This window comes from Alosa pseudoharengus, unplaced genomic scaffold (assembly GCF_046254945.1).
Source record: "Alosa pseudoharengus isolate Yale_2024_CS ecotype anadromous, Long Island Sound unplaced genomic scaffold, YU_APseudo_1.1 YU_APseudo_1.1_scf_10, whole genome shotgun sequence".
Classification (NCBI taxonomy): domain Eukaryota; kingdom Metazoa; phylum Chordata; class Actinopteri; order Clupeiformes; family Clupeidae; genus Alosa; species Alosa pseudoharengus.
Window position 1 is genome coordinate 11,035,196 of NW_027468565.1, and position 18,108 is coordinate 11,053,303.

General features: G+C 43.7%; 1 protein-coding gene across 1 annotated transcript in view; it reads right to left on the reverse strand.

Moving 5' to 3' along the window:
- The window catches only part of LOC143100252 (voltage-dependent calcium channel subunit alpha-2/delta-1), a 112,434-nt gene that overhangs the window by 91,655 nt on the left and 2,671 nt on the right, over nucleotides 1-18,108 (reverse strand). Inside the window, exons 2-3 of the mRNA XM_076263242.1 lie at nucleotides 10,457-10,538; nucleotides 9,763-9,879 (exon numbers count right to left, since the gene is read on the reverse strand). Coding sequence (XP_076119357.1) covers nucleotides 9,763-9,879; nucleotides 10,457-10,538 — 199 coding nt within the window. The remainder of the gene's footprint in view (nucleotides 1-9,762; nucleotides 9,880-10,456; nucleotides 10,539-18,108) is intronic.

The following is an 18,108-nucleotide window of genomic DNA, read 5'->3' on the forward strand; positions in this document are numbered from 1 at the left end:
GTGTTGGCATCGGAAACGAAAAGGTCTTGTTCATTCACTTCCTATAGTTGTCCAGTGACTTCTCATAAACTGATACTAGCGTTGTTGGATATTTAAGCTACTTATAACGAACTGATAAGCCTCAACCTTAAGTGCCCAGTATTTCCGCTGGCTTGTTCCGCAGGCTGTTTAAACGATGGCGCTGCGTCGCAGACGTCAGCAATTATTAAAGCAATAGTACACATTTGTAATTTGCGTCAGGCGACGCAGACAGGAAGGACCGTGATTGGTCAACTCGTCCTGTGACGAGTCCTAGCAACAAGCTAGTTCACTGATATAAGCTTTGCAAATAAACTCAAGTCATATTTGGTTACAATGACTGGTTATTCGTATGTTTTAAAATTAGCACTTCGCCAGCAAGCAGTGCTTTGTGGGCAGTTGCGCTAAGTTCGCTGCTCTCAGCAGGCCCTCAAACCCCAGTCTACAGCCAAAATATATTAATGACACTCCTTGAACACCGGTTTATTGTTTCTTTCCATGCCAACACTGACAGGAGGGAGTGATCGCCACCCCCCCCCCCCACCCCCATTGACAGTTTATTAAAATGTTTGCTATTATTGCATCGCATACAATCGTTTATTATTATACAATCGCAATTATTTATGTTGTCTTCTTGTGTGACAGTTAGTGAAACACGACACTGCACTGACGTGCTCATCAATCAGAAGTGGCAGAAGAACTTTGGATATTAGCTAAATCTTGACATCAACATAAAAAAAAATCGCTATTGCATTGCTCCAATCATTGGACAGCGGCACACATCCGCAGCACTCTCCATTTCCGCGGCATCTTGTTCCGTAGGTCGGATAGGAAATTCCATCCTCCTCCGTCTTTTAACTCCTATTTAAATCCTATAAACCAATCTTTTCTCCTTCCCGCTCCCTCTATTCATTCTCTTCTCCTGACCAGGAAGCAGACTGCTCTTGACAGCACTTTCCTGCACCACACGCTCCAGAGCGTATCACTCCGCTGCTTCAGCCACAGCCACGCCAGTGGCCCAGGTTCTTAACCACGACTTCCTTCCCGCAGCATCTCCGCCGTACTTCCGGATCCGACTCCACTTCTTCAGACGGCCCCGGTAGCGACCGCGTTGCTACTCTCTCCGCCCCCTCTTCCCCTTCCCCACACACTTCCCCCAGCCAGGACCCGGTCCAGGGCTGCCCCTCTTCCAGTCGTTCCGATGACTGCTCCCTCCCTTCCCCCTTTTTCCCCCTCCCCATTCCATTCCCGGAGTCACGTCTGTACAGCACGCCACGACTCATGAAGAGGCGTCCGTTCAAACTCACCTCGCTAGCTCCCTATTTTCTTTACGAGTTAGCAAGCACCTGGTCTCAGCCGGCTCCGGTAGGGACCGCGTCGCTACCCCCCCCCCCCATCCATCCCTTCCCCGGCTCCGCGCTAGACCAGCCCGCCGCAGCGAGTTATCAGCACTCCGTGAGTGCTTCGGATCACGACGTCCCATTCCGGCTCCCCAGCTATTCACTAGCCACAGCAAAGGCCCTTCGACCACCTCCTCACGCTGCACGTTCCAGCTTTAACATCCTGTTCCGTCTACCCAGCTATTCATTAGCCACAGCCATTTCATTCCATCTGGATACTCACCATTCATGCTATTCATGCCTTATCATGCCTTATCTGCCTATCATGTATTATGTGTTGTATGTCGTATCATGCTGAATATGTCATGTTTTATCAGGTAATGGTATTCTAAAAGTATTCTTTCAGTCGAGGTTGAATTATTTAACGCTGCCACAGATAGTACGGAATGAGCTTGGACCCAATGCAACAACAGCTTCAGGGAGACCCATGCAGCAACTGCTCCGCTGAGCTCCAGCTACCCTGCTACAACGACTCCGCTGAGCCCCAAGACCCATGCAGCAAAAGCTACACAGACAGGACCCATGCAACGACAGCTTCGCTGAGCCTCAAGAACCATGCAGCAACAACTACTGTGACCCCCAAGACCCATGCAACAACTGCTTCGCTGAGCTCCAAGAACCACGCAGCAACTGCTCCGCTGAGCTCCTGCAACCCTGCTACAACGGCTCTGCTCTGCCCCAAGAACCATGCAGCAACAACTACGCCGAGCCCCAAGACCAATGCAACGACTGCTTTGCTGAAGCCCCAAGAACCACGCAGCAACAACTACGTTGAGCTCCAGGACCCATGCAACAGCAGCTACGCTGAGCCCCAAGACCCATGCAACGACTGCTTTGCTCAGCCCCAAGAGCCATGCAGCAACAACTAAGCTGAGATCCAGGACCCATGCAACGTCGGCTCCACCAAGCCCCGAGAACCATGCAGCAACAGCTACGCCGAGCCCCAAGACCCATGAAACGATGGCTTCGCTGAGCCCCAGAACCATGCCCAGGTAACGACGGCTCCACCAAGCTACAGGACCCAGGCAACGACGGCTCCAACGAGCCCCAGGACCCATGCAGAAGCAGCTCCGCTGAGCCCATAGGACCTTTAGGAACAGCTCAGGACCCATCTAATGACTGCTCCGCTGAGCCCCAAGACCATGCAGCAACGTCTCGGCTGAACCCCGAGACCCTCGCGGCAGCAGCTCTGCTGCACCCTGACACCCATCGTTCCCACGGTTATGCAATACACGAATGTCTGCCGCTGAGCAAGCGCAGTGAAGATCCACTCTTGCGTACTTGCCGCTTGCCTCGCTATACTTCGCAAGGGGTTCTATCACAGCACTCTGATTCACCCTCCATCATGTTTACCGGCCTCCTTTGGGCTGCTGAGATGTAGTGAGTCTACATGCCCCTCGTCTCATTTCATTCCCGATGGCAGTTCTTGAGAGTTAGACCAGGACACAATACGTTTACTACCAATCAGACTAAACCGATCAGTATCGGTTAGCTTATACACTCAGTATAGCAATCATGCCGACGGGCGAACTAGTGAAATTATGTTTTCTAAACAAAGTTCGGGAGGAGCCCTTAGGGAGGATTGACAGCAATTAACTCACCTGTCTTCCGCCACCAGGGTATTTAAGCCGGCCTCCTTATCCATACGTCACATGCCGCGGCGCTCACAAAATTATCCCTCCTCCTCCCCTTACTCCTCCATTTCACTGATAGCCCAGTTACGCATCCTCCTTACACTGGGGGGTGCAAGCGGCCATCGCTCTATCGCGATCTCCGCTTCAGGCATTCCATGACCACGGCCAGCTACCTACCAAACACGCGCTTAGCTTATACACTCAGTATAGCAATCATGCCGACAGGCGAACTAGTGAACTGTGCTTAGTTATTATTTTCTTTTATTGTGATTCTTTGGCACCAGCTTGTTTGGGGACTTTTTGCATGATAAAACACATTTGCACAAAAGAGCTATTGTGGGGGAGGCATCATTTGCTGTCAATGTTGGACTGAAATGAGTCAAGACAACTGTCAACTGGAAAAGGACTGCATCAGATTACAGTAGTATCAGTATTGGCAGTATTCTGTTTACTTTGTTGGTATGGGTATTACACACATATACAGAAACACACACACAGACAATATATGTGTGTGTGTGTGTGTGTGTGTGTGTGTGTGTGTGTGTGTGTGTGTGTCTTATTGTGTTCCCTATACTCACTCTGATCAGATTTCTATTGTCACTTTGACTGAAAGAAGAAAGTGAGTCGCCTGTCAAATCCCGCTCCCATCTTTGTGATCTCATTCTTTTGATATCTTTTGTGGCGTGGTGACACAAACACGCACATGCACACACACGCACACATACGGACCCACACACACCCACACACACCCACGCACACACACTAACACTTAAAGCAAGGTCATAGATAAGCAGGTCTGAAAATAGGGGCCGGGACTTCCCTACTATTATTCCCTTGTTAAAATTATGAATATGCTTATAAAAAGCTGTACTTCTGGAATCCTTCATACTGTAATCACATCATTAGTGTAGCTGCCAGCAGAGCAAAAAGACAGAAATCCTCTCCAGATCTCCTTGCCCTTTACACCAGATGATTATTACAATGTAGAGCCCACAAGTACAACACATAAGGGACTCTATCCTGCCATCTCCACACCATCAGTGGCAAGAGTCTCTCAGAGACGTTTGTACCTTGAAGACACATAGGTGGCACAGCAGTTTCCAAACGGAGAGTGTGCATTTCTAATATGGGTGCCTCAAGTGTCTGCCTACAGGGAGCGGATTTGAATAAAACCAATCGCAATGCATCAGCTCTCATTTCAGTGTCACCAAACAGAGAGACAAACACAACATTTGGTTTCTCTTTGCATGGAGATTTATTGTGCGCAAGGCAGAAATGTGAAGGAATAATTCTACCTCATATGATGTAATTATATTTTTTAAATTAAAATGGCTTGAAATAGACATGGACCTTGGGACGAATTCTCTTGGGAAAGTTGTGGTTTATATGTAGGCGTCTTTGTTTAGTTAGATTTATTTACATATTTACACTAGCTTGGTTTGCTGGGTCTTATTACATTTTTCTAACCCCATTGATACCCCCGCCCACACACACTCAAGCTTAGTGTATTTATTCTTCCTCTTGTAAAGTCAGAACAAAAATATTTGGCAAACCAAAGATCTCGTGAGAGTTCACTTACGGTATATGTAACAAACCCCCTAGATCCAGATACCAAAGACATCCATGATGTCAGATAACCAAAACCCCTCTGAGAGCTTTCTTCCTGTGCCATGCAATCAACAGCATCGACTGCATTCTACTAATCTGTCCTTGAGGAATTCTCAGTATGTGCACAGTAAGACTTTCAGTCATGTGCCACTACAGTAACATCAGTAGCCTAGTGAATATCAATTAGGTAACAAGGTTTATGTAGCAACACTCACTTTGTAGAGAGATTTTGACATCATGTTAGATCTTAATCACAAAGCTTTGAATGTCTCATGGATGGTATTTGTCTAAATAGTTTAAGTCTCCTTTCCAAGTTGCCATACCAGGGACTTTGTCAAGAATAAGACTATCAATCCAGGTGCCACACCTAGAATATACATGGTGTAAATTAGAAATGACTATTTTACTATATTTACTATTACATATTAGATAGGTTAGGCCAGGGGTGGGCAAACTGCGGCCCGCGGGCCGGATCCGGCCCGCCAAGCACTTTCATCCGGCACGCCGAGCATTTCATTTGGTTATCAGGCTGCTCGCTATTTTTTTCCTGCGATAGAGACGACGTTGGTTAGCTTTACTGCAAACTGCTTTTTTCACTCTCCTTAGACTCTCCTGTCAATGTCAAAACATCATGTTAAATAGAGATAACATCATGTTAAACTAAGTTAACTCTTAGTTATCTCCTTTGCAGCAGATCTAACGTGAACATTATGCGATCCATTTAATTGGGAACTCGTCGGAGAGAGAGCCGCAGGTTCCAGCTGGCTTGTCATTGTTGATAATTGATATCTCCTTCTTATAAGAAACTTTTAAAAGGAAATCATGAAGGCAACAGTAGTTCCCACTACTGACCATTTAAAAACTGTGAGAGGGCCCAGCCGTAGGTACAGCACTAGCCATAGCGGAGCAGGCAGAAGATCATTGAGAAATAAACGTGAATTAAAGCGACAGTGCACAATTTATACATTTGTTATACAGCATAAAATTAGCAGCATTTTTAAGCAATTCATATTTTAAAACAAATACGTTTCATACTAAATCATAGGCTATATTTTTTTTTTAAATGTGTGTGTGCCAGTTTTCAAAACCCAATGTGGCCTTTGAGCCAAAATGTTTGCCCACCCCTGGGTTAGGCCCACAAGTAATATTGAAACCTGTTCACAGAACTGGCACAATAGCATATCTATCTTGGTGTGTTTTCAAATTCAAACTTCTAACTAGGTAGCCTATGGAAGGGATGATACAACTGGCAAATAAGCTGCAAATTTAACCAACTGTATACATTTATTTCAAATGATCCTATAGAACAAAACTTTACAAACTTCTTAAAAAATAGTTTGATTGAGATCTTCTTGGCGTTGTTGGCAAGGCACATACATCCATTCTTGCCATTTCTCTCTGACAGGGCATAGTGACCAGCTTCCGCCATGTCTATACAATTTACTACATGAAGATGTTTTTAGTCAGGAAATATTTTATAATAATGAGTCAGTAGCCTAATTCTTACGGAGTCAGAACAACGCCATAAAGATTGTGTGCCCGTGAAAAGATATTCACATGTGTAATAGAGTTTTGTCTTCGAGAATATGATTTGCACAAGTGTAGAACCGTTTTGTAACTGTGGAATTAATTTGTCTGTGTGCAAAAAAAATGCGTACCTGCAGAAATATTTTGTGCACTTGTGAAAAACATTTGTCCACAGGGATTTAGTTTGAATGTGTTTGGAACAGCTTTATAGCTACAGGCATGGGAGAAGTGTGCCATCTATCTTTCGTGTGCAAACTGGATCTACGAAGCTACAAAACTTTTTTACAGACACAAATTTTGGCAGTGTTTTGTCATCGTTTCTGAAGAGCCAATCAGTGAATTTTGGCACTGTCTTGACAGTTTCTGCAGAGCCAATCAACACATTGCATCGCCTACTGACTAGCCAATCAGGGGACGTCCTGTGTCACATCTCTCGACCAGGGTCGGCAGCAAAGACTCTAGAACAGAACTGGTCGGCAGGCACAAAAAAAACCGTCAGTTTTTTGCTAAGCAAGAAGAATCAAGAATTACGATCTTTGAGTTTGTTTATCATAACCTAGCAACCGAGGCTTTAAGTTTTAAAAATTATTGCAGTTTCAGTACAAGATGTGCTGTAGCACAGTGGTTAGAGGAGCGAGCTTTGATCTAAGGATCTTTGGTTCAAGTCCAGCATCAATCATTCTGCCAATGTTAGTTTTGGACTGGATATTTACATGCCAACACAAAAGGTTGTAAAAGTAGCCAAATAATTGGCACAAGTGCACAAAAAATTTCTCCAGGTACGCATTTTTTTTGCACAGACACATTAATTCCACAGTTACAAAACGGTTCTACACTTGTGCAAATCATATTCTCGAAGACAAAACTCTATTACACTAATCTTTTCACGGGCTCACAATCTTTATGGCGTTATTCTGACTCCATAAATTCTGGCATATAATGTTGGCATGAGGCTGCTGCTTAAAATGCCACGATGGAGCAGTGCAAGCCGAAAGTTTGTAAGTGTTGATGTATCCACCTGTCCTGCTGTACTCAGAAATCTCATGTTCAGATGTATGTGTAGACTAACTGAGTTATTCAACAGCATAACCGCAACACTAGTGAACCCTGCAATGAGTGTGGTTAGGTTCACTTCGAGACTGTGGAGCCATTGGCATTTTAGTTTATATGAACACTTTTTTGTGTATTGTGGAACTCTGCCTGTTGAAGTCATTTTATTGTGTGTTTTGTCTTGTATTTGTCTGCATTTTGCTATGTTTTGTATTTGTGCTATGGACCGCTTTTTTGTGTCCTGAATAAATAATAAAGTAATAAAGTATGTTTCAGGAGTGTGGGCTTTCTTCTCTGTATAATGCTTTTATGTACAATTTGATCTAGCATAATACCTCACAATACATCATTTACTGAAAATAGTTAAAATGGTTTTCTCCCCAAATTTCCCTAATTGCTGCCTGGACTTTACCTGGCTTTGGAGTACAACATCTACATTCTGAGATACCACAGTGTATGTATCGGAAATATATATTCTCCTTTGTGGAATGTTTCCTGCAAAAAAGTTCCAGTATTGTGGAATGTTGTCATCCCTTACAAAAATTAAATGGAAACAAATGAGTTCACTAGAAAATATTGCCAGAAGTTTGCCAATGTTGGCCGCTAGAGGCAAACTTCCAGCAAACGTCCAGCCACAATTAGAAGTTTGCCACTAGTGGCAAATGTGTTCACCAGTGATTTGCCACTACACTTAGTCAATAATGGCAAACTTCCAGTGAACTTGCCAAAAGTTAACCGCAACTGTTTGCCAGAAACCTGACATTTCTGTAAGGGATACTAATCAAAGCCAGTATGACAGTTGTCATAGTAATCAAAGTTGAATAAGCTGATTGAATCGTGAACTGCTGTGAACTGCTGGCTCCTGAACTGATTCAGCATTTAGGCACCCAGAAATTTTAGGCACCCAGAAATTTTAGGCACCCAGTAAACCTCAACTGTGGCACAAGTATGAGATCTTTTTCTCGCTTCTGACAGGTAAACCACACATCTTAATCTGAATGTAAGAATGACATTCAGTAAGGTTTAGGTTGCAGCGTCTGTTTAGGAATAGACTGCAATACCTGAAAGCTCAGACAAGGAAATGGGTTGTTACACTATCTGCAAAGAATATTGAATAGCATAATCTTGTATATTTAATTACACAGCAAACTACATCCAAACAGTGAAATGAGAAGTAAAAATTTTGATTTTATATTTTTATTTGGTCATATACCATTCTCAACCATCCAATCATCTTGTACTGCCTCCTCATGTGGGGGATCAAAAGAAAATTCAATGTGTGTGTGTGTGGTGTGTGTCTCTGTCTCTCTCTCTCTCTCTCTCTCTCTCTCTCTCTCTCTCTCTCTCTCTCTCTGTGTGTCTGTGTCTGTGTCTGCATTTGAGACAGAAAGGCTGAGATGTGCTAGTAATGGCAAAGTGATGGATGTGTTGTGTCAATCGTTGTGTCATTATGGGGGCCTCACTGCATTATTGCATTCCTGAGAAGGAGAGCGACGGCTGGGGGCCACAGGAGATTGAGAGTGAAAGCGAAGGAAAAGGAGTGATTGAGAGGGAAGAAGAAAAGAGATAGTGAATGAGAGAAAGAGAGAGATGGAAAGATAGAGAGATGGACAGATGGACAGATATAGAGGTAAATACAAGAGCTGGTCCTGAGAGTCCAGGCTGATAGCTGACACATGGCCTTTTCGTGTGCGGGCTCTTGACAGTGAGACAAACTCTTCTTTCACAGATGGGGTGCATAGAGAGCATCGGGGTCATGTCAGCAGAGCCATTGATATGGTTTTGATATTAGTGTGATTCCCCATAAGTGTGTGTGTGTGTGTGTGTGTGTGTGTGTGTGTGTGTGTGTGTGTGTGTATGTGTATGTGTGTGTGTGTGTGTGTGTGTGTGTGTAAGAGTGTGAATGTGTGGGTGTGAGCGTCTGGTTGTGTGTGTGTCTTTCTGTCTGTCTGTCTGGTTGTGTGTGTGTGTGGTTCTATCAGAGGTATGTCTATATTTACTGATGGAAAGGTGAATTCTGTTGTTTTTTTCCCCTACTTTCACAAGTTCCAACCCCAGTCACATCCACATTTCTATTAGTTTGAAATCACTGGCTTATATGTGAAAAACATTTATAGCACTGATGTTCAAAAATACATCCAATCTACATCCAATGCAATTACTTGATCTACATCCAATGTATTGAATTAACTTGACCAACATCCAGTGCATTTAAAAATTGTAATTGCTTGATTCATAGATGATACAGTTTCTGATGTCTCAGGAGTTGTGTCCCATACTTCCATTTCAAAAAGCACCTGTTTAAGAGTGTGTGTCTGATTATCCAAAGAGGTTGGGATACCTTCAAGGAACAAAATACACTAAATAATAATACAGCTCTCAGTATTACCCACTTACCTTACCAAATATGTATAAATCGTAATCATCAAGCACTATGAATACTTGGAGGAATAAGACGAACCCAGGAGTAATAGCATGCTAATAGCATATTAACAGATGTGTGTCTGTGCCTGGCCTGTGCTCACCTCAAGAGCCCTGGACCTCTTCAGCAAAAGGCTTTCAATGTTCCGGGCAGCGCTGGCCACCAGCTGTGCCGCGTTGTTCGACTCCACGGTGAAGTGATGGCGATTATCCAGAAAAATCTGCAAGAGTCCAGCAAGTTCAGCATTGAACTGCATCCAGACCAGCCAACATTAAAATCAAAACATCTAAAATTGCTCTTATGATGCCTCCGTTCTATTCAAAATGAGATGTGTTGGCTCTAAAGGTAATATGGCAATATACAGGATGTTGTTGTTGAATGAAAAGAGGACACCTTGCCAATGCTGAAATCTAATAGATTGCATTAGGCGGTCAGTGTGTCAGGGTCATTCAAGAACAAATGTGATTACTTCATTATGCTAATACAAGGGGAGAAAAAGAGAGGGGCGTTTGTGTTGGCAAATGCTATCCGCCAAGGAAAAGCAGGCGGACTGCAATGTATCTTCATAAGGAAAATGGGATTCTTCCTACCCCTCCTCTCTTGACACTCCTGTCTTTCTGGCTTAAAAATAGCTGTCGTGGAGACGTTGTAAATAAAGCTACAGTATGGGGGAAATACGGTGTGATAGATTTCTTTGTTTGCCCATTATTACCCACGGCAGAATTGTCTCTATTCACTGTCATTTTTCATTCAGAGGACCATGGGAAGGTTTGTGTGTGTGAGCGTCGACCTCTGACCTGAGCGAGACTCTTTCCCCCACTGGCAGAATCCGCCAGAGACACCAGGTCCTGCTGCATCTGGTCCACCCATTCCTTTATCCTACACATGAAGAAAGAAAGGAAGACCCTTTGATGACACATGTGTACCGATGGAAATTCAGATAGATAGATGGACAGATAGAAAAAACATTCATGGTTTTAATATGGAGACAAAATGAGTGTGCAACGCTGCAGAGACTATTTTGTAGAGTAGATCGTCAAACGGGTGTTTTTCTTGCATACAGAGTAGAGATATAACAACATAAAATTAAAAAGACTTTACTAAAGCACAGCAACCTTTGCTATGCTTTATTAATGGCTTCTCTGATTATTGCCACCCTCTTTTACTGTAACACGGTGTGTTTGTATGTTTTCTTTTTAGTTGGATGATTCTGATTTCATTCAACAGACATTGGGCTGAACAAAGACACTCAGCACTGTATCACGGACAAGGTCACATTTATAGCATGCTACATCCTTGACTGGAAGCAATTAAAAATATTCCACATATCTGTGTCCCACAAATTACTAACCTTGTGGTGCAATTTGCAAAAATGAAAATGTTTGACATCATGTCAGGGTCAACATATAAAAAGGTCTATAAGCTTATAGTGTACACAAGGAAATACTGTTCTTGCAAATGAATTTGCGCACCCACAGGCCTGTCAATGAGAAATCAAGGTTTGGTCAGGCGCATTGATCACACATTGCTATTTTGATGCCATTGAAAATGATAACGCCACGCCACTGACCAAGAATAAGCTGATCTAAAGTGAAATGTGTAGTCATTTTGAGAACGCACTGTCAAGAAGTCTACAGTAGCTTGTGATCTGCCTAGTAGAAAGACCTTAGCAACGAGTCCCTGGCAATGCAAAGACCGTGCTGGTATGCTTGAATGTCCTAAGCATTTTTAATCAGTCATTCGAATGTTATTGGGGTAAGTGTTGCTTTTTTCAAGCTTTTTTTATTGTAACCCCTTGTCAGTTAGTACTGTAAAAGTAAATAACTAAGTATAAGACTTTATTTTGTTGTTACCTACAAGTTCAATTACTAGAGTACACACGCATGTATATTCTGCTTGTCACACACACACACACACCTGTTGTAGCAAAGCAAGCTTTGGTGGAATCCTGCTGTTGCATAGAAACAAGCAGATTCCTTCTGTAGATATGGGTTCACTCATTTTCCTAAAACCATCACGCAGTGATACAGGCACGCCTTGCTTTTCAAGGGAATGGCACAGGTCACCCTCATTGGTTTAATGGATGCTACACCAAAAACACACCCATGATGTATTAAGAAATGTAAGAACTCATTGGAACCATGTGCCTGGTGTCTGATTACTTTTTCTGCCATCACACTAGCAAAGGTGGACTGAGCACACCCTAAAACCTTACGCTTCAGACCATGCATTAGATTGTTAAAATAAGGTCCAAAGTCTCATCAGTCCTCTCCTTAATTTAACACCTTAACAGCATTGAAAAAAAGAACTATCACCTGTGATCCTAATAGATTTAGCAACATATGTGATCAGCTAACAGCTGATAGGAGAAAAAGTACAAACAAGTAATGTGCTTGCTACGCATAGGTCTTTTCCACATAACAGTATTATCCAGTCTCTACTTCCCAAAATGGAATGAGTTCCAAAGGCTACGCAATACATGCTCAAGTAGATGGCAAAATACATAGGTTACAGCCTTCATACTTTATTCTGGGAGCAATGTGGCAATGATGAAAAGAAACAGCCTGCGTATCCTATGAAATATACCCTGCATAACAATTGCCTTTAAGACCCTGATTGAATACAGTGAAAACTTCCTTTTGTAGAACTTTTTTGCTGCTGTTCCAAAGACCAGCTGGTGGTCATATAGCTCAGTGGCTTGCTCTCTGCAGGGCTTGGTGACTTGTAACGATGTTCCACCCGAGAGGGTGAGATCAGAAACATACACACACACACACATACACACACACTTGGAGGTTCAGAGTGTGGTGACACCCTGCAGGGCTCGGTGATGAATTGGTGGTGATGGACCAAATGGCTACTCTCCACATCAAAGTCTCTGGGAGCCAAAAGTTCAACTTCTCCATTCAGTAGCTCAGATTGAATCTGGGCTCTCAGTGGAGGGCATGACTTTAACAACACACACACACACACACACACTTTCCCACAATGCACACACCCAAGTATACAAGAATGCAAACATAGTTACATGAGCACAATCACAGATACATATTTATACACATATCACCACAACACACACACACACACACACATACACACAGAAAGACACTTATAAAAACATTCTTGTTTCACAAGAAGGAACTCAAGTAACCTCCACCATCCATTTAATCTTTCCTCACCCAATAGTCTTGTTTAGTGTTTAAAGCACACTGCCTTTCTCATGGTCCCGTTGAGCTTCTCTCCTAACCTTTAGCCCTGCTCTGTAGTTAAAAATGCATTACAGACAACTCGCTCGGTGTTAGCAGGCTGCATCCATAATTACTTTGTTTCTTCCTGTTCCCTTCTGTTCACTGAAATCCTGCCTCTCGACCTGCCACCTTGACATCCGCTTCCTCGAAACCATGCAATCTACTTTCTCCTCTACTTCGAGGACTGCACAATAGATTGTCTGTTGGTCCTTGATATGACATATGGAAATATATCACACTTTCCAAAGTCCAAACACCTTGAAAATGTTGAATATGTATGAGACTTCTTTGGGAATTAGATGTGAATACACTAAATAACTTCAAATGTCAAGATCCAGTATAGTTTTCTGACAAAATAGGTGTTATCTCCCACAATACCCATTAATATACACACATATAGTATATACTGCTATCAATTTTTACGCAGGTGTGTATGAGTGTGTGTGTGTATGTGTGTGTTTGTGTGTTGCTGCAAGCAGCCTGTCTTGTCTTGCTGCCATGAGAGCTCATTTACTAGGCGGCAAGATCCAGACAATCTCCAGTATCAAACCACATTCTCATTAGCCTCCGTCCAATGTTCTGAGTCAGACAAGGCTAAGCCAGGTAAGACCACATGGATCTGTGAGAACTGAAATATGACTGCTGCTGGCACAGCCTTCAAAGTTGTCGGCCCCCTTTTACCTCCTCCTCCTTAACCTACTCTCTGTCTCTCTTTCCCTCTCCCTTTTTCCTTCATCTGATTACATACGATGCAATTCTTTACGCTGTGTTAGGAAGGAGAAAACAACACATAGCCATGTTTTCTTTCAGGATGTGAAATAAACTACCCAGACAGGCAGCCGACAGAGAGACATGCACAAACTCACAAACAACACTCACACAGACACATACACACACACACACACACACACAAACACACACACACACACACACACACACACACACACATGCACACATACACACACACACACACAGGAAAAGTGGTGGGATAGCTTTAGGGATGGTTCAGACCCTGCAGTGATAACTCCATCAGACTTCGGGTGGGAGAGCTATTACCATGCAAACTCTCTGGCAGAGATGAATTCTCTCCAACATATCAGCCCTCCCTGGCTGAACCTATGGTGTGTGTGTGTGTGTGTGTGTGTGTGTGTGTGTGTGTGTGTGTGTGTGTGTGTGTGTGTGTGTGGGCAGCATACCTCACTAGGGCTTGGCTGATTATCAACATACAGCCACATGCATCCTATATTCGGCATTATGTCATCTGTGATGGCTAAGTCAAACACGAGCCAACTGGAGCCTGGCCACCAGACTAGAGCGAGAAAGAGAACGGCTACTTTCAGTCCAGCCACAATATCAATCCATAACCACATCTAAAAAATGAAGCCCTACCTACCTTGACTATGCCCAATTCCAACTTTGACTCATAAGTAAATTAGCTCTAATTCTGACTTGGCTGTGCCACACTTGAGACCATTGCTAAAGCCATACCTAAATACACACTGACAAAATCAGAGCAATTGCACAGCTTTCCAAGGCCGATAACTAAACAAGTTATCTCACTTTTACTAGTTTGATTATCGTTACACTTCTCTTAGTGGTGCACCCAACCACCCCTACTCTTGCCCCTCACCAGCCTCTGATCTCAAAAGAACCCTGGATTGAGCAACTGAATATTCTCGCCCTACCAATGACCCTAGCATATTTTAAAAAGGCACCATGGCATTGAGACCACATCCGTTTCCTGTTCCATTAACTATTATCTGTGTTGGTTTACATAGACATCATTTAGTCTAATGCAAAAAAAAATAAAAACAAAATAAAACTTTGTCTAGAAAATTTTTAATAGGGGTTTCCCCAAAGTAAACACCGCAAGTGGATCCAAGACCATGTGTGCCACTGTGGTATCAGCTGTGGAATAAGATGCTCGATCAGTGGTCTTAATCTGTGCGGCTAAGGGGTTGCCGCTAGGCTAACAGGAAGGCACATAAGGCAGACTTAAGTCACTCAGTCACGTCGGAGGCGGCCCAGACACCCAGACGGACATGATGAGCGGAACAGAGGGGCTCCAAGGTCTGCTCTGATTCCAGGCAGCATTCATCACCACTGGCACAGTGCACACCACACGCACACAACACGGCGAGTGCACAGCGAGTTCAGCACACACTCACAAACCGGGACAAAAGTATCTGTGTTCATCTGTGTGTTTGTGTGTGTGTGTGTGTGTGTGTGTGTGTGTGCGTGCACACACACGAGACAGAGAGAGAAAGACAGAGAGAAAGACATTTCTTCAAGTTCATTTCTGTATCTCAATACATTGCATCTGCTTGGAGTTTTAAGGAAAATTGCGGTATTTAGCACTTTGAGTCCCTTTTCTGGTTTGTTTTGGATGAACTAGAGTGGTGGACACCGAAATATTGACGATTGGTCCTGTCTCGACTTTTCTGACTCGTTTTGAATCGCCTTTGACTAGTCAAAGTGGCTGCCTATGGGCATGCTCAAATATGTATAATAATATCCTAAAACAACCCTTAACGTTCGTTTTCAAAACTGTGCAACTCACCGAGTGGTTAGTGGTGTTCGTTGATGTTCCAAAACAAGTAGCGTAGCGAAATACAGTTTCTGTCGTGTTTTATTTGGCATTTTGTAAAATCCCATTGATTTCTGTTGGAAGACTCATTGCACGTTGATATTACTGCGCCACCGTCTATGCTTCAGGCTCAAATATTGAGTTTATACGGGGTTGTGAGGTGTCTGAAAAAATAGTTCCACAATAGCAAATAAGACGGCTGGAAATCTTACATGCGCCGATATATATATAACACCACTAACCACTCGGTGAGTTGCACAGTTTTGAAAACGAACGTTAAGGGTTCTTTTAGGACATGTTTGAGCATGCCTGTAGGCAGCCACTCTGACTTGTGAAAGGCGATTCAAAACGAGTCAGAAAAGTCGAGACAGGACCAATCGTCAATATTTTGTCCACCACTCTAGTTCATCCAAAACAAACCAGAAAAGGGACTCAAAGTGCTAAATACAGGAATTTTCCTTTAACAAGGTGATCTTGCTCCATAGCATCAAAGGCACAGAGTTGATGTTCTGTTCAAGAACAACTGTTTGTAGATCAGGCATTTATCAATGAGCCTCAACAATTACTGCCAGCTAGGGAGGGCTATTTGGCTGAGCATCTCTGGTCTACGGAGCATAGGGATCTGATCTGGCCTCAGTTTCATCCCTGCACTTCAGGCCCATCTGACGTTCTTATGTGGGAATTATTGGTAATGCCAAGTGATCACTGTTATCATTTGTGTGATCCAGAATCCAATTACGCAGAAGAAACTAATTTAATGATGACGAAGGCAATCACCCTATAACATTGCTTACATTTGGCACCACATCCTGTGTGTGTGTGTGTGTGTGTGTGTGTGTGTGAGAGAGAGAGAGAGAGAGAGAGATAGAGAGAGAGGTGGTCCATATTAAAAACAAACCATGTTCAGCACAAGAACTATGATTTCAAAAGAATAAAAGCTGGACTGATAGCCTTGTGTGCTAAACCTTATGCTTAATAACCCCAAGAAGGTTTCATTTCCATAGTCATTAAGCCAGCAAGTAAGTGTATGCATGATGAGTATCAGGGCAGGTAATTTGTATCCTGGGGAATTAAGGTCAGTGACAAGTGAGAGGTCCCTCTCCTGCCACTGTGGCACAAGGCTGCCAGAGCTGCAAAGCAACCCAGTCTGAGCATCACAGGCAGCAGGCAACCCCACAGAATACCCCCCTCGAAAACTTCACCTCATCTAAAACATGCCAGCGCCTCTGACACAGTGGAGGTACAGAGGCAGCCTGTGCTAAGGTGCTTATTGGTTATCTGCCTGACTTTTTCTCCCCGACTTGTGTTCCCTGCGACCTGTCAGCATGCTTGAGGGCTTCTGTGTTACAACAAAGAGTTCCCATGGAAACCCCACTGAGAGCTTGCTTAGGTAAACACAGATCACATTTAATGTGTGTTATGCGTGTGTGTGTGTGTGTGTGTGTAAAAATGTGTTCAGAAAAAAGCCTTCTCTTTGACTCTATAGATCTGTAGAAAAAGGCATCACAGGGGAAGATCTGAGGGGTCACCTAGTCTTTCAAACCGCGCTGTCCGATTATCTCATACGTGGCCGGTCTTGATATCAATCAGGCCTTCAGGGTCACTCATGGTCAATCTGATAATCTCTGAACACTGTCATTGTGTCTGTGTGTCTGTCTATTTGGATGACCACCAGTCTATCTGGCTGTCTCCGGTCACTGTGCATTCAGCCTCTTTGCTTGTCAGCATGTCTGCTTCTGTGCCTGTTTACAGGCCAGGCTGCTGTCCTGTCGCGGTGTGTCTGTCATCTGGTTCCGAGTATCTGTGTGTGTGTGTGTGAGAGAGAGAGAGAGTATGTGTCTGTGTGTGTGTGTGTGTGTGTGTGTATGTGTGTGTGTGTGTGTAAGTGTGTGTGTGTGTGTGTTGTCAGTTGCCGTTTCACTGACTACATCTCTATTTGATGATCCATCTGTCCCTCTGACGGTGTCTCAGCTTGATTGTCTGCACGCGTGCCAGTATGTCTCCTGGCCGGTGCCTACCTCGACGCCTGTCTGAGAATGCCCATGGCCATGCGTCGCTCACCCGAACTCTCTGGGTGGAATCTATTACCCGTTTTTTCCCAGGCAACTGGGTCAGATCTTGTCCTACTTGTGCCAGAAAGAGAGAGAGAGAGAGAGAGAGAGAAGAGCAAGAGAACAAGAGAAGGGGGAGTAGATTCCCTGGCAGTCTTCCTCTGTGGAGGAAATAATTACCTTCTCGGACCAGGAGTCCCTGCAGAGAGGCACGCTTTAACTATGGTCTAATAATAGATCACTGTAAAAGCAAGACGCCACTCGGAGAGGAACTACCTCAAGGCATCAATAAAAATGTGCTCCTCTCCAAGTACACAACGCAACAGGAGATGTTGCTTTGTAATATGCTGAGCACCTCACAAGAGATGATTCTCATATGACCACACATTATTTTTATTGAGCCCACTTGGATTGGTTTGTTATTGCAGGCTGATGCGTTGTTTGTTGTTACCAATACTGCTATCTGCAGTTACACAGTGGTATTGGTTGGGCTAACAGTTGTAGTAGAAGTACAGTACACTCTAAAAACAATGCTCACTCAAATATTTCCAGCCAACTTATCT